This window comes from Phyllobates terribilis, unplaced genomic scaffold, assembly GCF_046119375.1.
Source record: "Phyllobates terribilis strain yellow unplaced genomic scaffold, ASM4611937v1 Scaffold_2__4_contigs__length_985480577, whole genome shotgun sequence".
Taxonomy (NCBI): domain Eukaryota; kingdom Metazoa; phylum Chordata; class Amphibia; order Anura; family Dendrobatidae; genus Phyllobates; species Phyllobates terribilis.
In genome coordinates, this window is record NW_027362762.1 from 43,463,941 (window position 1) to 43,484,729 (window position 20,789).

The following is a 20,789-nucleotide window of genomic DNA, read 5'->3' on the forward strand; positions in this document are numbered from 1 at the left end:
TGTCTCATTATTTGAGCTAATCCCCCTGCTCTTGTAAATAAACTAGTTGATTTAATACAATATGCAATTAGCATAGTAACAAACATCATTGTTTCCAAACACTGAGTCACTGTCCTTCTTGACCAGCCAAAGAAATACATAAATTCAAAGGTCAACACAAAGATAACGGTATATTTCTCTTGGCTTAACAAATCTAGACGTCTGGCTGATTAAGATTAGAAGCTATTTCGTCACAGTCCCCTTGACAGTTTGCTTTACCTTCATTCATATACAGGTTATTATATGATTTGTATTTTGGGATGGGTTCCATCCTTGCTTCAGCTTCCTTCACATCTGATACAGGTGTTTTGAGTTGTGCTTTTTAGCTTCATTTATTTCTGATACAGGTTGTTATATGAGACGCATTTCGGGTTTGGTTCGACCCTTGCTTTAGCTTCATTCTTGTGATAAAGGTTATTCTATAAGACGCATTTCAGGTTGGTTTCCACCTTTGCTTTAGCTTAATTCATATCTGTTACAGGTTATCATTTGAGACGCTTTCAGGTTGTAATTTTTAGCTTAATTTATTTCTAATACATGTTGTTATATGAGATGCTTAGCAGGTTTAGTTCGGCCCTTCCTTTCGCTTCATTCATATATGATACACGTATGCGACGCGTTTTGGGTTGGGGTTGACCTTTGCTTTAGGGTCATTCATATATGATACAGGATATTATGAGACGCGTTTCAGGTCGTGTTTGACTCTTGATTTAGCTTCATTCGCACCTGATACAGATTACTATAGGAGATCCCTTTGATGTTAGGTTCATATAAATCAGTTTGCTGGACTTTTTTTTTTTTTTTCATCATTTACAGGATTTATCTTGAGACTCATTTTGGGTTCAATTTTCTTTTTCTTCATCTTCATTTACATGCAATACAAGATTATTGAGATGCGTTTCAGGTTTGAGTCGACACTTGCTTTTGCTTCATTCATATACACAAGTGGTCAAAATTGTTGGTGCCCCTCGTTTAATGTAAGAAAAACCCACAATGGTCACAGAAATCACTTGAATCTGACAAAAGTAATAATAAATTAAAAATCTATGAAAATGAACAAATGAAAGTCAGACATTGCTTTTCTGCTTCCACAGAATTAAAAAAAAAAAAAAAACTCCTGAAATCGGCCTGGACAGAAATGATGGTTCTTCTTCTTAACTTAATATTTTGTTGAACCTTTTGAGGCAATCACTGCAATCAGACGATTCCTGTAACTCTCAATGAGACTTCTGCACCTCTTGACAGGTATTTTGGAGACTCCTCATGAGCAAACTGCTCCAGTTGTCTCGTGGTTGAAGGTTGCCTTTTCCAGACGGCATGTTTCAGCTCTTTCCAAAGATGCTCCATAGGATTTAGGTCAGGGCTCATAGAAGCCACTTCAGAATAGTCCAGTGTTTTCCTCTTAGCCATTCTTGGGTGTTTTTAGCTGTGTGTTTTTGGGTCATTATCCTGTTGCAAGACCCATGACCTGTGACTGAGACCAAGCTTTCTGACACTGGGCAGCACATTTCTCTCTAGAATCCCTTGATAGTCTTGAGATTTCATTGTACCCTGCACAGATTCAAGACACGCTGTGCCAGATGCAGCAGAGCAGCCCCAGAACATAACAGAGCCTCCACCATGTTTCACAGTAGGGACAGTGTTCTTTTCTTGATATGCTTCATTTTTCCATCTGTGAACATACAGCTGATGTGCCTTGCCAAAAACTTCCATTTTTGTCTCATCTGTCCATAGGACATTCTCCCAGAAGCTTTGTGGCTTGTCAATATGTAGTTTGGCAAATTCCAGTCTGACTTTTTTATGACTTTTTTTCAACAATGGTGTTCTCCTTGGTCGTCTCTCATGAAGTCCACTTTGGATCAAACAACGATGGATGGTGTGATCTGACACTGATGTTCCTTGAGCTTGAAGTTGTTATGCACACGCCCGGGCTAAGCGGCGTGTGCGTGGGATTGGTAGTGATTCCACTGGACCGTGCCGGAGAGTGAATGCCTGGAGGGGCGTGACTAAGTATTCACCCGATCCGACCAGGGTCGCACGACGGCATACGACGCCAGTGCACCAAGGAGGAACCGAGCAGAGGGACCAGGTGCTACTCCAGGACAGACCCCGGACACGGCTGTTGACCCACACAGGGGTATACAGGAACAGGCTGGTAGGCTGGCACACAGACTGGAGGGTATAGGCAGGCACGACTGGTATGCAGGCAGGCGGGTATGCAGGCAGGGGGGTAAAGGCAAGCACAGCTAGAGTGCAGACAGGGAGGCACTAGCAGGTAGGAACACAGGCGGGATAGGACCCAGTACACACCGGGACTCAGGAACAATACAGGCAGAGGGTTACAGGCAAGCACAGCTAGAGTGCCGACAAGGCTGAGCAGGGAGGACAGGGCTCTGTTCACACGGAACAGACAGGAAGGGAAAGACAGAGCCAGATACTCACACAGTACTTGCAGAGACAACAAGCAGGAGTTAGGTACGAGTTCAGACTCTGCAGAAAAAGGAAGGGAACGGACATAGAGGCAAAACAGGTAAAGGACAGGAGAGAGTTCAGACTGGAACTGAGTGTACGGAGGGGACCGACACTGCAGCGGGATACAGGAGCGGGTCTGGGAATACGGCCCCCAGAGAGGCGGAACGAACAGGCAAGGAGCGTGTTCAGACAGGACAGACCAGAAACAGGAGCGGGTCTAGGAAATCGGCCACTAGACGGCGGAACGAACAGGCAAGGAGCGTGTTCAGACAGGACAGACAAGAGAACACAGAAAGGACTCAGTTCAGACACGGGAACTAATACCGCAAAGCAGGAGACATACAGGACTTAGTTCAGACACGGGAACTAATACCGCAAAGCAGGAGACATACAGGACACAGTTCAGACACGGGAGCTGATACCGCAAAGCAGGAGACATACAGGACTCAGTTCAGACACGGGAACTGATACAAAAAGCAGGAGACATACAGGACTCAGTTCAGACACGGGAACTGATACAAAAAGCAGGAGACATACAGGACTTAGTTCAGACACGGGAACTAATACCGCAAAGCAGGAGAAATACAGGACTCAGTTCAGACACGGAAACTGATACAAAAAGCAGGAGACATACAGGACTCAGTTCAGACACGGGAACTGATACAAAAAGCAGGAGACATACAGGACTCAGTTCAGACACGGGAACTAATACTGAAAAGCAGGAGACATACAGGACTTAGTTCAGACACGGGAACTAATACCGCAAAGCAGGAGACATACAGGACTAAGTTCAGACAGGCCTGGAAATACAGCCTCCAGGAAAGGCAGACAAGGAAACAAAGACGGGACCTGGCACCTTCAGAGTGCAAGCACACACTGAAGGAAAACACTTATGCTCAGGCAGGGATAGAAGGGAGCTGCTGAGCTATATACCAAGTGACAGACAGCAATAGGCTGAGGACGCACAAGGGGAGTGACCCACAGCAGGTACAAAAGGCAGGAAGTGATCGGGCGCCGCCCTTAAGCAGCAGAAACAGACACAAACAGACAGCATGGAGGGAAGCCAGAGAGACACCCTGGACTGGAGATCAAGTGCGCGCTCCTGCACAGTGGAAAATGGACCACCATGCAAGGACGCCGCCAGGTATGTTACAGTACCTCCCCCCTTACGCCCCCTCTTCTTCAGACCTGCCAGAATCTTCCGCAGGGAATTCGAGGACCAGTCGTTCACTGGGTTGGAGGGGGACAGAGACTTGAGGGTAATCTCTGCTTCGAGGTACATCTTGTCAAGCTCACAGGAAAAAATAGACGGGTTATCAGGTACATAATGAGGAAAAGTCACTGTCTCTTTGTTATCTGGTGGTACCCCGGAGGATTCAGGAAACAACTGGAGGTCCTCCGCCGGGTCAGAAGAGTGCAGAGGCTCAGAGAAAACAACTGCTTCAGAGTACACTAGGTCGGACTCACTGGAGGAAGCAGGCGAGGTATCGGGTACCGAGTATAGGAAAGTCTCTGTCCATTCACCACCAGGTGGCACCCCGAAGGGTTCTGAACACAACTGGAGGTCCTCCGCCTGGTCGGAGGGGTGTAGAGACTCGGGAGTAACCTCTGCTTCGGAGTACACTAGGTTGGACTCACTGGAGGAAGCAGGCGAGGTATCGGGTACCGAGTATAGGAAAGTCTCTGTCCATTCACCACCAGGTGGCACCCCGAAGGGTTCTGAACACAACTGGAGGTCCTCCGCCTGGTCGGAGGGGTGTAGAGACTCGGGAGTAACCTCTGCTTCGGAGTACACTAGGTTGGACTCACTGGAGGAAGCAGGCGAGGTATCGGGTACCGAGTATAGGAAAGTCTCTGTCCATTCACCACCAGGTGGCACCCCGAAGGGTTCTGAACACAGCTGGCGGTCCTCCGCCTGGTCAGAGGGGTGTAGAGACTCACGGGTAACCTCTGCTTCAGAGTACACTAGGTCGGACTCACTGGACGAAGCAAGCGAGGTATCAGATCCAGGATATAGGAAAGTCTCTGTCCATTCACCACCAGGTGGCACCCCGAAGGATTCTGAACACAACTGGAGGTCCTCCGCCTGGTCGGAGGGGTGTAGAGACTCAGGAGTAACCTCTGCTTCGGAGTACACTAAGTTGGACTTACTGGACGAAGCGAGCGAGGTATCAGGTACAGAGTATAGGAGAGTCTCTGTCCTTTCGCTACCAGGTAGCACCCCGAAGGGTTCAGGAGACAACTGGAGATCCTCCGCCTGGTCGGAGGGGTGTAGAGACTCGGAGGTAACTACCACTTTGGGGTACCCATTGTCAGGCTCACAGGACGAAGCGGACAAAGTATTGAGTACCGGGTGTAGAGAAGTCTCTCTCCATTTGTCATCGAGTGGTATCCCGGAGGGTTCAGGAGGCAACAGGGGATCCTCCGCCAGGTAGTAGAGGTGCACAGACTCTGAGGTAACCACAGCTTTGGAGCATCCTTGGACATGCACACCGGTTAAAGAGAAAGAAGCATCTGATGCCGGGTGCAGGAAGTTCTCCTGTGTGGAGTCTGGATGGGCAGAAGTCTCTTCGGGCAGGAGAACTGGTGCACTACCCACGCACATTACCCATTGGGGTTTCTCCGGGATACAGGGAGATGAAGCTTCAGTAGGGACTTCAAGGTTGGGGTCAGGAGGTCTCAGGGAGGACAGACCCTGGCGTGACGGCTTGCCTCTACGTCTAGCACGTCTGGACTGCCTCTTGAGGTTGAGAGAAGTATTCCGGAAAGCGTAGTCACCCTGTGAGGATTCTGGGTGGGCAGTAGTCTCATTGGGCTGGAGGACTATTGCGCTACCCACACACATTACCCATCGGGGCTGCTCCGGGATATTGGGAGGTGAAGCTTCAGCAGGAGCCTCCGGGTTAGGATCATCGAAGACCATTAGAAAGGCCACCAGGAAGGCCATTAGGTCCCGGAGGATCGGATCCTGTGTTTCATATAGGGGGTTGATCCATTCCAAGGCATCACCCGCCAGGTAAGACATCATAAAGGCCACTTTAGCCCAATCGGAAGGAAAGTAGAGAGGGTAGGCCTTAAAGTGTAGCATGCATTGCTCCACAAATGCACGACACTGTCTTGGATCCCCATAGTAACGTGGCGGATCCGCAGGAACGAGAGCTGATAGATCCATCTGGACGGTGCGTAATTTCGCCTGGAACTCAGCTAAGAGAAAAAAAATTTATTTATTTATTTTAATGCATATATTCGCTGGAAAACTTCTCAGAGGGCGAAGGCCGTGGGGCTCAACGGGAACCATGGCCTGAGCATGCTGTTATGCACACGCCCGGGCTAAGCGGCGTGTGCGTGGGATTGGTAGTGATTCCACTGGACCGTGCCGGAGAGTGAATGCCTGGAGGGGCGTGACTAAGTATTCACCCGATCCGACCAGGGTCGCACGACGGCATACGACGCCAGTGCATCAAGGAGGAACCGAGCAGAGGGACCAGGTGCTACTCCAGGACAGACCCCGGACACGGCTGTTGACCCACACAGGGGTATACAGGAACAGGCTGGTAGGCTGGCACACAGACTGGAGGGTATAGGCAGGCACGACTGGTATGCAGGCAGGCGGGTATGCAGGCAGGGGGGTAAAGGCAAGCACAGCTAGAGTGCAGACAGGGAGGCACTAGCAGGTAGGAACACAGGCGGGATAGGACCCAGTACACACCGGGACTCAGGAACAATACAGGCAGAGGGTTACAGGCAAGCACAGCTAGAGTGCCGACAAGGCTGAGCAGGGAGGACAGGGCTCTGTTCACACGGAACAGACAGGAAGGGAAAGACAGAGCCAGATACTCACACAGTACTTGCAGAGACAACAAGCAGGAGTTAGGTACGAGTTCAGACTCTGCAGAAAAAGGAAGGGAACGGACATAGAGGCAAAACAGGTAAAGGACAGGAGAGAGTTCAGACTGGAACTGAGTGTACGGAGGAGACCGACACTGCAGCGGGATACAGGAGCGGGTCTGGGAATACGGCCCCCAGAGAGGCGGAACGAACAGGCAAGGAGCGTGTTCAGACAGGACAGACCAGAAACAGGAGCGGGTCTAGGAAATCGGCCACTAGAAGGCGGAACGAACAGGCAAGGAGCGTGTTCAGACAGGACAGACAAGAGAACACAGAAAGGACTCAGTTCAGACACGGGAACTAATACCGCAAAGCAGGAGACATACAGGACTTAGTTCAGACACGGGAACTAATACCGCAAAGCAGGAGACATACAGGACACAGTTCAGACACGGGAGCTGATACCGCAAAGCAGGAGACATACAGGACTCAGTTCAGACACGGGAACTGATACAAAAAGCAGGAGACATACAGGACTCAGTTCAGACACGGGAACTGATACAAAAAGCAGGAGACATACAGGACTTAGTTCAGACACGGGAACTAATACCGCAAAGCAGGAGAAATACAGGACTCAGTTCAGACACGGAAACTGATACAAAAAGCAGGAGACATACAGGACTCAGTTCAGACACGGGAACTAATACTGAAAAGCAGGAGACATACAGGACTTAGTTCAGACACGGGAACTAATACCGCAAAGCAGGAGACATACAGGACTAAGTTCAGACAGGCCTGGAAATACAGCCTCCAGGAAAGGCAGACAAGGAAACAAAGACGGGACCTGGCACCTTCAGAGTGCAAGCACACACTGAAGGAAAACACTATGCTCAGGCAGGGATAGAAGGGAGCTGCTGAGCTATATACCAAGTGACAGACAGCAATAGGCTGAGGACGCACAAGGGGTGTGACCCACAGCAGGTACAAAAAGCAGGAAGTGATCGGGCGCCGCCCTTAAGCAGCAGAAACAGACACAAACAGACAGCATGGAGGGAAGCCAGAGAGACATTCTGGACAGGAGATCAAGTGCGCGCTCCTGCACAGTGGAAAATGGACCACCATGCAAGGACGCCGCCAGGTATGTTACAGAAGTTCACCTTTAATCTCTTTAGAAGTTATCCTGGGTTATTTTGTTACCATTCGTATTATCCATCTCTTTGATTTGTCATCAATTTTCCTCCTGTGGCCACGTCCAGGGAGGTTGGCTACAGTCCCATGGATCTTACATTTCTGAATAATATGTGCACCTGTAGTCACAGAAACATCAAGCTGCTTGGAGATGGTCTTATAACCTTTACCTTTAACATGCTTGTCTATAATTTTCTTTCTACTCTCCTGAGACAACTCTTTCCATTGCTTCCTCTGGTCCATGTTGAGAGTGGTACACACCATGTCACCAAACAGCACAGTGAGTATCTGTAGCCCTATATACAAGCACAGTGAGTATCTGTAGCCCTATATACAGCACAGTGAGTATCTGTAGCCCTATATACAGGCACAGTGAGTATCTGTAGCCCTATATACAGCACAGTGAGTATCTGTAGCCCTATATACAGGCCACTGATTGATTACAAGATTGTAGACACCTGTGATGATAATTAGTGGACACTTGATTTAACATGTCCCTTTTGTCACATTATTTTCAGGGGTACCATCATTTCTGTCCAGGCCTATTTCATGAGTTTGCTTTTCTGCTTCCACAGAATTTAAAAAAAAAATAATGTCGGACTTTTATTTGTCATTTTCATAGATTTTTAATTTATTACTTTTGTCAGATTCAAGTTATTTCTGTGACCATTGTGGGTTTTTATTTCATTAAACGAGGGGTATCAACAATTTTGACCACGTGTGTATGATAAAGGGTATTATATGAGAGGCATTTTGGGTTGTGTTTGACTCTTGCTTTAGCTTTATTCACACCTGATACAGATTATTGTAGCAGATCCTTTTAGGGTTAGGTTCAATCCTTTCTTCAGTTTCATATAAATCAGAATATTATACAAGGCGCGTTTTGGAGTTGGCAGGACACCTTTTTTCGTTAAACATCATTTGAAGGTTTTAGCTTGAGAATTTTTTTTGAGGTTAATTCATCCTTTTCTTTAGCTTCATTTACATGCAATACAAGATTGCGTTTTGGGTTTGGACCAATCTTTGCTTTCACTTCATTCATATACGATACAGGTTGTTATATGAGACACATTTCGGGTTTAGTTTGACCCTTGCTTTAGCTTCAATCATATGATAAAGGTTATTATATGAGACGCGTTTTGGGTTGAGTTCCACCTTTGCTTTAGCTTCAATCATATCTGTTACAGTTTATCATTTGAGACGCTTTCAGGTTGTAATTTTTAGCTTAATTTATTTCTGATACATGTTGTTATATGAGATGCTTATCAGGTTTAGTTCGGCCCTTCCTTTAGCTTCATTCATATATGATACACGTATGCGACGCGTTTTGGGTTGGGGTTGACCTTTGCTTTAGCGTCATTCACATATGATACAGGATATTATGAGACGCGTTTCAGGTCGTGTTTGACTCTTGATTTAGCTTCATTCACACCTGATACAGATTACTATAGGAGATCCCTTTGATGTTAGGTTCATATAAATCAGTTGGCAGGACACTTTTTTTCACATCATTTACAGGTTTTAGTTTAAGACTCATGACCCAATATCAACATGGGTTTACGAGGGACCGTTCCTGCCAGACTAATCTGATCAGCTTTTATGAGGAGGCAAGTTCTGGACTGGACCAAGGAAATGCAGTGGATGTTGTGTATATGGACTTTTCAAAAGCTTTTGATACGGTTCCACACAAAAGGTTGTTACATAAAATGAGAACAATGGGGATAGGGGAAAATATATGTATGTGGGTTAAGAATTGGCTCAGTGATAGGAAACAAAGGGTGGTTATTAATGGAAAACACTCAGACTGGGTCACAGTTAACAGTGGGGTACCACAGGGGTCAGTATTGGGCCCCCTTCTTTTTAACATATTTATTACTGACCTTGTAGGGGGCATACAGAGTAGTATTTCAGTATTTGCAGATGACACTAAACTCTGCAGGGTAATCAATACAGAGGAGGACAATTTTATATTACAGGAGGATCTATGTAAACTAGAAGCTTGGGGTGATAAATGGCAAATGAGCTTTAATGGGGATACATGTAAGGTAATGCACTTGGGCAGAGGAAATAAAATGTATAATTATATGCTTAATTGTAAAACACTGGGAAAAACTGTCACTGAAAAAGACCTGGGTGTATTGGTGGATGACAAGCTCACGTTTAGTGGCCAGTGTCAGGCAGCTGCTGCAAAGGCAAATAAAATAATGGGATGCATTAAAAGAGGCATAGATGCTCATGAGGAGAAGATAATTTTACCTCTATACAAGTCACTAGTGCGACCACACTTAGAATACTGTGTACAGTTCTGGTCTCCGGTGTATAAGAAAGACATAGCTGAACTAGAGCGGGTGCAGAGAAGAGCAACCAAGCTTATAAGAGGACTGGGGGGTCTGCAATACCAAGACAGGTTATTAGAGGACGGGGGGGTCTGCAATACCAAGACAGGTTATTAGAGGACTGGGGGGTCTGCAATACCAAGATAGGTTATTAGAGGACTGGGGGTCTGCAATACCAAGACAGGTTATTACACTTGGGGTTATTTACTGTGGAAAAAAGAAGGCTTAGGGGTGATCTTATTACTATGTACAAGTATATGAGGGGACAGTACAAAGACCTTTCTACTGATCTTTTTACTCTGAGGACTGAGACGGGGACAAGGGGGCATCTTCTACGTCTGGAGGAAAGAAGGTTTAATCATAATCACAGACGCGGATTCTTTACTGTAAGAGCAGTGAGACTATGGAGCTCTCTGCCGCATGATGGTGTAATGAGGGATTCACTACTACAATGTAAGAAGGGCCTGGATGCCTTTCTTGAAAAGTATAATATTACACGTTATATATACTAGATCCCTTGATAGGGCGTTGATCCAGGGAACTAGTCTGATTGTCGTATGGAGTCGGGAAGGAATTTTTTTCCCCAATGTGGAGCTTAGTGTTTGCCACATGGGTTTTTTTTGCCTTCCTCTGGATCAACATGTTAGGCTACGGGGTGAACTAGATGGACTTAGTTTTTAAGGTTGAAGGAAGACTATGTTACTTGTTTTAAGGTTAATTTAAGATTATTGAGACACGTTTTGGGTTTGGATCGACCTTTGCATTAGCTTTGTTCATATTTGATACAGGTTATTATGAGATGCGTTTCGGGTTTGGGGCGAGCTTTGCTTTAGCTTCATTCATATCTCATAGATATTACTGCAGCATATCCTTTTAGGGTTAAATTAATTTAAATCAGATTATTATACAAGACGCGTTTTGGAATTGGCAGGCCATTTTTTTCACATCATTTACAGGTCTTAGCTTGCGACTTGTTTTGGGGTCAATTCATCTTCAGCTTCATTTACATGCAATCGTGATTTTTGAGACGCGTTTCGGGTTTGAATTAACCTCTGCTTTCACATCTGAAACAGATCATTGTAGCAGATCCCTTTAGTGTTAAATTCATATAAATCAGATTATTATACAAGACGCGTTTCGGGTGACCTTTGCATTAGCTTCATCACATATGATACAGGATTGTATGAGACGCGTTTCGGGTTTGGGGCGATCTTTGCATCAGCTTCATTACATATGAAACAGGATTGTATGAGACGCGTTTCGGGTTTGGGGCGACCTTTGCATCAGCTTCATTACATATGAAACAGGATTGTATGAGACGCGTTTTGGGTTTGGGGCGAGCTTCGCATTAGCTTCATCACATATGATACAGGATTGTATGAGACGCGTTTTGGGTTTGGGGCGACCTTTGCTTTAGCTTCATTCACATCTGATACAGATTATTGCAGCAGATCTCTTTATGGTTAAGTTCATATAAATCAGATTATTATACAAGATGCGTTTTGGAGTTGGCAGGCCGCTTATTTCACATCCTTTACATGTTTTATCCTGACACTCATTTTGGGGTCATTTCATCCTTTTTTCCATCTTCATTTACATGCATTACAGGGATTATTGTTTGAGACGCGTTTCGGGGTCGGCTCGGCCATTTCTTCACCTTTCATTTACGATACAGGCTATTTCTAGAGATCTACCAGCTCATAAAATATAATGGAGGGAGCCTTTCTCTCATTATTCCCATTAGTCATCAACTGACATCACTCATCTCCCCAATGGATCGGTCATGGGCATTGGCCTGAAGGGGTTAACTGACCCTGTTGCTGGAGCTGCAGTCAGTCAGGACTTTCCTGGGCGCTGTACCCCGCTGTGGCCGCCAGGTGGCGCTGTAGAGCTTTGCAGCATAGACTGCAGTGCACAGGCCAGCCCCTCTCTCCTCCCATAGCTCCTATTACAAGCTGTGTGCCCCCTCCCCCATCATTGGCTATTCCTCCCCTCCTCCCCCTGGCTGTGTGTCTGCTGTGCCCAGTCTCCAGTCTGTCGGCCCTTCATGGAGCCCCCTGGACTTCTGCGCTCTGTCTGCTCCTCCTGACACAAAGAAGCCATCAAGCAGCTGCCCAGCACTTCCCTGCCTGGCACCAGAGCTGGAGGAGCCTGGGGAAGGAGGGAGGCTGCCCCCTGGACCTCTCACACAGCCACCCCTGGGATTTATGGTTGCTTCTCGGCCCTCCTCAGGCACCATGCAGCCCCCTCCAAGAAAGGTGAGGAGGGAGGGGGAGAGAAGGGGCAAATAGAGGGGTGGGGGGCTGGCCGGTCCCTCCCCCTGGTGCATGCTGCATGCATTGTTGTGTGCTCTGCATTCCATGTGCATTGTATGTGTGCTGTGCTGGGGGCATGGAGGAGCCTGCAGCTGACACACTGCACCGACACTGCACCGACCTGACACCAGCAACTGCCCAAGCCTGATGATACATTGTAACACTGGATGATGACTGTGTACAAATAACCTGCACAGGGCTGACACATGGGGACGATCTGAAGTGCAGGGATGATTCATCCAAAAGCATTGCAACCATGTCACTGTAACCCTGTATGTCCTGGGCTTAGTTTATTTTTACATTTGCTTCCACACCTGATACATTGTAACAGTCTGAAGTTTAAGATCTGCAGGATAGTTAGACATTGTGCAACCTGGATTGCTGCGTGATGCTCTGTAATAAACTGGATCTGCTCCATGAAGCTGGTGATACATTGTAACAACTTAGATTTCTGGGCTCAGCAAGATGATACATTGTAACTACCTGGGTATTTGCAGGCAAAGGATGATGTATTGTAACTACCTGGGGAAGGGGGGGGGGGGGGGTGTTGCATTAGGATGATGATACATTGTAACAGCTTGCTGTTCTGCATGATACATTGCAACTATCTGAGAGAAGGATGATATACATTGCAACAACTTAGATTTCATAGTTCTGCAAGATGATACATTGCAACTACCTTATTTTGTTTGTGTTTGCCCCCCAAGAAGAGTATAATACACTGTAACTACCTGGGGGGGGCGGGTTGCAAGAGGATGATGCTACATTGTAACAACTTAGACTTCTGGGCTCTGCAAGATGACACATATATAGTTACATAGGTTGATAAAAAATACAGAGGTCCATAAAGTTCACCTTTTCTGCACCAATCATACATTGTAACTACCTGCGGGTTTTGCAGGAGGATGATACATTGTAAGAACTTACAATTCTGAGCTCTGCAAAATAATACATTAGAACTACCTGGGGTTTGTATCATAATGATATTTTGTAGATTTCTGCACATCTGCGCATGATGGGGATACATTGTAACTACCTGGGGGGTTTTGTAGAAGGAGGATGATATATTGTAACAACTTGGTGTTCTGGGCTCTGTATAATGATACATTGTAACTACATGGGGTTTGCATCATTATTTTAGTTACAATGTATCAAAATCAACATCACCCTGCAAAAGTCCAGGTAGTTACAAGGCATCAGGATTCCCAATATAGGGTAACTACCTGCAATTTTGCAGAAGGATGATGATACATAGTAATTTTCGGAGCTTTGCATCATGCTGATTTTCCATACATTGTAACTCCATGGACTTTTGCAGGCTGCTGCTGATTTTGATCCATTGTATCTGCCTGGCCTCTGCCCTGTGATTATACATTGTATCATCCTGCTCTGCGGCCTGGTTGCTGCAGTGTCCACCTCTGATACCTGCCATACTGTCAGGTGAATGCAGATTCCCCCAGGCCGGGCCTGCAGCTCTTGGCAGCTTCATCTTCCTGTCCTGGCTGGAGGCGGCTGCTGGATCTTCCTACATTGGGTGATACGTTGTTTCTGTCTGTTCTGCAGGTTTGTAGGATGTATATATAATTATTTTTAGGATTATGTAGAGTAGCTGCAGTTTCCACTTTGATACAGTGTAACAGTCGCGTTCCATCCAGGGATTATAATCTGCAGCATTTTTCCCACGTCTTGATCTCTTCAAGTCAACAGTCTGCGTCCACATTGTAACCATCTGAATTAATCTCTCTGTGACCTGCAGACTGTATGCGCAGGGATTATAGTATGAATTGATGGGGCCTGCAGGATGCAGCAGTTTTCACCTACGCTGCAGATGGTTACATCCTGGCCCTGCAGATGTTTGCAGTTTTCTGTCCAGGGTCTCACGGCTGCACTCATGTCCCCTCGGTGCTGCTGAACCTCACGATGACCCAGCGGCAGTAGAGCCGCCAGGTCTTACACTTGTGGCCTTATTCTGGACCCCACGGTCAGAGGGGCACAGTGGTCGCTACATTTCCCTGTGGATTGTTTGCTTGGGACCAGTTTTGACATTTGATGCAGTGAAAGATTTATCGATATTATCATAAAATGCACAAATTCATGAATGGCGAAAGTGCACGGGCTGCTAGAAATGTGTTGCTTTTCTTTAGACCTTGGTTCTCTATGAAGCTGCTGAGTTTATCCAATAATCTGCAGCAAAAAATGGTGCAGAAGTTCTTGCCACGTTTAGCACATTGCTGGGATGGTAACTTTCCCCGGTGAACGGATCCATCACTCAGGACCCGTAGTCTTCCTTTATTATATGTATAATGTCAAGTCTGTCACTGGTAAAGGTGGTCTGGAGACGAGGGGGGGTCTTTTGGAGAAGTCTCGTGGATATACAGTCTCCACTTTGGATACATTGTCAGAAGTTCTGAGTGTGTGAACTGTACAGACCCCCAAAGAATCATCACCTGTCACTACTGACGGGGCGGCCGCTAGCCCGAAGGCCGGGTTCACAAGGTCGAGGGAAAATCGTCTGTTTCTTATCCAGAAAAAAAAAAAATCAGGACGATAATAATCCACTCATCTGAACGAGCGCTAAAGGCCAGACGTCCAGAACTTCACACCTGATCCCAAACTTGTCCTTGAGGCTACGAAGAGGCAGCAGCAGCGGACGAAGATTCATTCTTAAATTTCTTTTTATTAGTAGTAATATCTGTGATTTGAGCAATATATTACAACTGTGCATTACTCGAGAAACCATTTTGGGCATACGGCACAACTGTAAGGCTATGTTCACACATGTTGGGTCTTTCAGCGTCACAAATCTACAGCAAAACCTAATCTCTGGCAGGAAATCAGCTGCGTCAAAAATGCCGGTTTTTCTGCGTTTTTTTTTTTTATGCTTTTTTTTCAGCGGCATTTTTCACTGTCCTTCTGTCTCTATTTATGCATGTACATAAAGTTCCCCATTCTATTTTGCCATAAAAAATGCTGATGTACATTTTGGTGCGTTTTTTCAGCGTTTTTTTTTCACCACCCATTACTTCCTATGGGTGAAAAAACACTGAAAGAAGAGACTTGCTCTGTTTTCCAAAAACCCAACCAAGACACAAAATACGCAGCAACAAAAAAAAACATAGACTTTGCAAAACGCAGCTGAAAATTAGCATAAAAATCTGCAGCAAAAAATGCTGAAAAACCCAACATGTGTGAACATAGCCTAAGGGCGCTGAGGCTCTGCGCACGCTAAGTATTTGGAGTGTAAACCCCAAGTTTTTCAGGAGGATTTGGAGAGTTTCTACTCAGTTTCTGCCCCAAAAACTCCACATGCACATGCAGAAATAATTTTTTAAGTCCCTTTTTTTTTGTCTTCTGATTCGTTGCTGTCTTTGTCTTCAAAGTCTTCAAAATTGCTCAGACGGGTCTGTGAATTTTGTTCAAATTCAGTAAATGCTTGTTGTTTTTGTTTTTACTCCCTTTTACAGCAAAAAGTCAAATGATCTGTTTAAATGGCGCACGAAATATGAAATGATTGCATTTGTGCTAAATTTTCTGCCATAAGGAAAAGAAAGATCACTTTGGGAGAGGACTGAAGTATATTTGCTCAATTTATGTGACTTTTTTTTTAAAATGGCGAACAGAAAACCAAACCGAAGACCAAGTAGGAAATGGACTTTAAAAAAAAAAAAAAAAAAAGTGCAAATGCAAAGAACTGGGCACAAAACAAAAGTAAAGGCCAAAAAAAAGCAGAATAAAAAGAGAGGAAAAAATAGGCACAAATGCAATAATGAAAGGGGCCTTAAGAGGTGGGCACCAGCCAACGTAGAACCAGATTTGTGCTGAACGCAGTGATACCTTGTGGCAATCTGCTGATTGCAGTTTCCACGCTGTTCTGTGCTGGTCGGGCCCCGCAGGTGATGGAGCCGGCTAGTGATGATTCTGCAGGTCCGTACCTCCCTATAGGTGGTCGGGATAACACTTTCGCCCTAGCGGTCTATTTACGGCACATGTAGCAGAGCTGTGTCTGTCAGGATACTTCTCAGCTCTGCTACATCTGGAGGTCGTGTTTGCTTCATCTTGATACATTTTGATTATCTGATTGTGCTTTAGTCTGATGATCCGGGGTTCTACGCGTTGCTCTTCACATCTCAATGTGATGGGGTACGATTTCTTTCCACGCACTCTTTGGCCTTAGCTGCCCATTAAGGACATAGAGTTAAAGGGATATTCTGATAAAGATATTAAGGGGATATTCTAGTTGAAGGAGCTTATCCCTCTAGATCGGTGGGCGTCCAGCCACTGGGAATCCCGCTGATCTCTTGCTCGATCGTTGTTCTGTTCATTTCCTAGGTCGGAGATTGCCGCAGCGCTGTATGTGAATGAAGCAGTGGTCGGCCATGTGCATTGTGGCTCCATTCTAACGGGTAAGAGTGCCCCGTCTGGCCTTAATATGGGGTCTCTGCTCTTGGACCCCCATGATCTAGAGGTTATCATCTCTCCTGTGGATGGGGATACGTTTTTCCAACCAGAATCCCCTATAATGATTGTACTGGATGCAAAGTTTTGCTTTATTAAAGTTTAATGAGAAGTTCTGAAACTTTCTAACAGACTTTGTGTTTTAATTCCTCAACATCTCTGCTTGATGTCAGTGAATGACAATGGCCTTGCTGAAAACCTGTACAGGGTTAATGAGTCTCACAGCTGAAGGTTTGTTACAGTTGTATCCAGTCTGCAGATCAGCAGCACAAATGTCTCCAGACTGATAAATTGTAACAAACTAATCATAGTCAGAAGTATTAACCTGTCACATGGCCCCATCTGAGGGTCACATCTTCTTTTCTTGGGGATTTATAAGGGTCCAAGCAACAGGATTCCCACTGATTGGATCTACCATAGATGTCCAATCAATATGCCGCCTCCATGGCACGCTTTGCTGGCCGGGACACCCGAGTCTGTGCCAGGACGCAGTGTGGGCACAGAGCTTAGAATTCTAGAATGTTGGAGTTGGAGGGGACCTCCTGGGTTCTCGTGTCCAACCCCCTGCTCAAAGCAGGATTCACTAAACCATCTCGGACAGATGTCTGTCCAGCCTCTGTGTGAAGACGTCCATTGAAGGAGAACTCACCACCTCTCATGGCCGCCTGTTCCAAGCATTGATCATCCTCACTGTCAAAAAGTGTTTTCTGATATCTAATCTGTGTCTCCTCCCTTTCAGTTTCATCCCATTGCTTCTCATGTCTCTCTGTGCAAATGAGAATAAAGATGATCCTTCTACACTGACAGCCCTTCAGATATTTGTAGACAGCTATTAAGTCTCCTCTGTCTAATTCTTTTTTGCAAGCTAAACATTCTCAGATCCTTTAATCGTTCCTCGTAAGACATACTTTGCAGTCCGCTCACCATCCTGGTAGCTCTTCTCTGAACTTGCTCCAGTTTTTCAATGTCTTTTTTTTAAATGTGGTGCCCAAAACTGTACACAGTATTCCAGATGAGGTCTGACCAAAGAGGAGTAGAGGGGGATAATTACTTCAGTGATCTAGACTCTATGCTTCTCTTTATACATACCAGAACTGTGTTTGCCTTTTTTGCTGCTGCATCACACTGTTGACTCATGTGCAGTCTGTGATCTATTAGTATACACAAGTCTTTTTCACACGTGCTGTTGCTTAGTTTTATTCCTCCCATTCTGTAGATGTCATTTTCGTTTTTCTTGCCCAGATGTAGGATCTTGCATTTCTCCCTATTAAATATCATTCTGTTAGTCGCTGCCCATTGTTCCAGCTTATCTAGATCCTTCTGAATCCTTTCTCTGTCTTCTCTAGTGTTAGCTATCCCTCCTAGCTTTGCATCGTCTGCAAATTTGTTTCGTTTACCTTTAGTTCCCTTATGTAGAACATTTATAAAAATGCTGAACAACACTGGGACCAGGACAGAGCCTTGTGGTACCCCACTTGAAACACTCTTCCAATTGGATGTGCAACCATTTATTACCACTCTTTGAGTACGATCACTGAGCCAGTTATGAATCCACCTAACTGTAAGCTTGTCAATCCCATACTTGGTCATTTTCAATAAGGATAGTATGAGATACTTCATCAAATGCTTTGGTGAAGTCGAGATATACTATATATACCGTATTTCCCTGATCCACCCAGTCAGTGATTCCATCATAGAAGGAAATTAGGTTAGTCTGGCATGACTTGTTTGCTATAAACACATGCTGGCTTTGGTTAATTATTGTATTCTTATCCAAGTACTTACATACATGCTGTTTAATTATTTGATCAAAGAGCCTTTCTGGTATAGAAATAAGGCTCACTAGCCTTTAATTTCCAGGCTCCAGCTTCTTTTCTCTTTTGAAGATCGGGACAACATTTGCCCTTCTCCAATCTTCTGGGACTTCTCCTGTTCACCAGGATTTTACAAAGATTTTGGCTACTGCTTGTGGTTCTGCAATTTCCTCTGCTTCTCCTTCAGTACCCTAGCATGTAATTCATCTGGACCAGGAAATTTAAATTCATGTAAATTAGCTGTGTTCCCTCACCATCTCTCGGTTTATAGATAGTGTGGATTTTTTTATTCCTTCGATAGCACAATGAAGATCAGTTGATGTTACATTTGCTTTCTCAGAGAACACAGATGTATAATAGGAATTTAAAAGTTTGGTCTTCTCAGCATCATTTCTGACCACTACACCCTTTTCATCCTGTAAAAATCCTATAGCATGTTTGGCTTTTCTTTTGCTTTTGACATACTCTCAAAATCCCTTTTTTATTGCTTTTGGTATCCCTTGCAAGCCTCACTTCATTACTGGCTTGAGCTTTTCTAACACTTGCCCTGCAGATAACATTATATTCTTCTTTAGATATGCCTCCCTCTTTCCATTTTCATATACATATCTTTTTTTCCTTTTTATCAAGTGTTTAAGTTCTGTGTTCATCCATCCTGGTCTCTTTAAATGCTTCCAATTCTTCCTTCTTTTCGGGATTGTTACTGATTGTGCAGTGAGAATTTTATTTAGCGAAATCTCCCATCGTTCTTGGACATTTCTGTCCTGTAGAACATCCGGCCATTGGACCTTTCCTATGGTATGATATGGCTTTGTGTGGTAGAGTGCTGATGTGGCCATGATGAGCAGCCGGGGCCAGCAGGACCATCTAGTCTGGGTACGATTTGTAACAAACCCTCAGTTGTGAGAAGTGTAAGATCATAATAGGATGTAAACATGAATCTTTCCATTCACTGAGAGCAAGCAGAGATCTTGATAAGGCGGGATAGAAATGCAAATTTTATTAAAAGGTTTCCTAACTTCCATTACACAATGATTACAGTCTACGTAAGAGCGTACCATGAACAATGTCACGTTGCCAGTCTGGCGTCTATGGGGTTAAGCGTATGGCCTGGTATATTGTTTGGCAGGTAGGGTCTGTCCCTGGCTCCTGCACTGGGGCTGTGTAGATTACAGTGAGGACGTTATTGGAGGGGAGTGAGTGCATTAACATTCCTTACCTGCGGAGCAGCGCTCCCAGCGAGGACGTACCTGATGCAGATGGGATCAAGGTGCGCTGTGATAGGACACTCGGGGGATTTCTCACTTTTTTTTTTTTTTTTCTTTATTGTCTTTTGCCATTCACTGACTTTTTTTTTTTTTTTTTCTTGCGCCAAGTTCTTCAAAATGGCGCGGGCTGTTCACCAATTTTTTTTTTTTTTTTGTACAAACTCAAACGCTTTTTTTCTGTTTGTCTAACGTCTTGTGCGAATGTTTAGCAAAAAAAAAAAGTCTCCTCATTCGTTAAAGTTTTGAAAAGTCGCAATTGAAGATCTAGCCGCAAACATTCGGAAACCCCCGAACCTCGTCCGCAATAAGAAACATAAAAAAAAACCAGACGAACACGAGTGAGACTTAAGAAAAGGTTCAAAATGATAAAAAAAAATAAAAAAAAAATAAAAAGCGTCTGTAGTTTTCTTATTCCTAAATGGTAAGATCTCTGCTGTCAGGAGTGGGAATTTTCTAGTAGAGGCTGAAGGCCTGTGCGACCCCCTCCCCCCATGGCCCGGCAGACCCCACGGCCCGGCCGCCGAGTGATACGTTTTACTTGCACTGATACATTGTAGCAAACTATCAGGACAGCGGCTGGATTTGGCTGCTGATGTCACAAAGGGTTTTTCAGGCTGGATACAATTGTAACAAAGCTGCAGCTGAGTGGTGGCCGCTCCGTCCCAGCTGTTGGGTGTTTGTCGTGCGGTTGGAGGTGTTTTTCCAGGATGTTTCTGCAGCATAATGTGATAATTGTAGCAGTGACGAGTTCTGGTTCTACCTGTCATTTCCTGAGAGCTATTCCCGGGCTGTGTCCCTGGTTACACTGCGCGGCCGTATGAAAGGAGCTCTCATGTCTGTACGAGGAGCCACGCTAACCTGCCACGTAGGAAACCTGCAGATTCTGGGCACATTGTGCTGAGTGAGGCACTAAGTGCTGCTCCATCTGTGTACATGTCTTCCATTAGATACATACAAGCACACACAGAGAAAAGCATTGGCCGCACATCCCAAACCTCAGATTCCAATTTCTTATCCGGCCCTTTGCCCCCGATGAATAACATCCCCACATCACACTCCCCCGGTCCACGGTCC

The 20,789-nt window shown here is 45.3% G+C and overlaps 1 protein-coding gene across 7 annotated transcripts in view; it reads left to right on the forward strand.

The window, feature by feature from the left end:
• Positions 1–20,789, forward strand: part of FCHSD2 (FCH and double SH3 domains 2) — a 325,325-nt gene that overhangs the window by 172,966 nt on the left and 131,570 nt on the right. For 2 of the 7 annotated variants that reach the window (XM_073661301.1, XM_073661304.1), the window contains exon 1: positions 11,811–12,121. The exons of 2 other annotated variants lie outside the window; for them this stretch is intronic. In XM_073661301.1, the coding sequence (XP_073517402.1) occupies positions 12,071–12,121 (51 nt within the window). In that variant the 5' untranslated portion in view covers positions 11,811–12,070. Of the gene's footprint in view, positions 1–7,444; positions 7,478–11,810; positions 12,122–20,789 lie in introns of those variants that run through there. 3 more of the 7 variants (XM_073661302.1, XM_073661307.1, XM_073661303.1) reach the window with 2 other exon arrangements.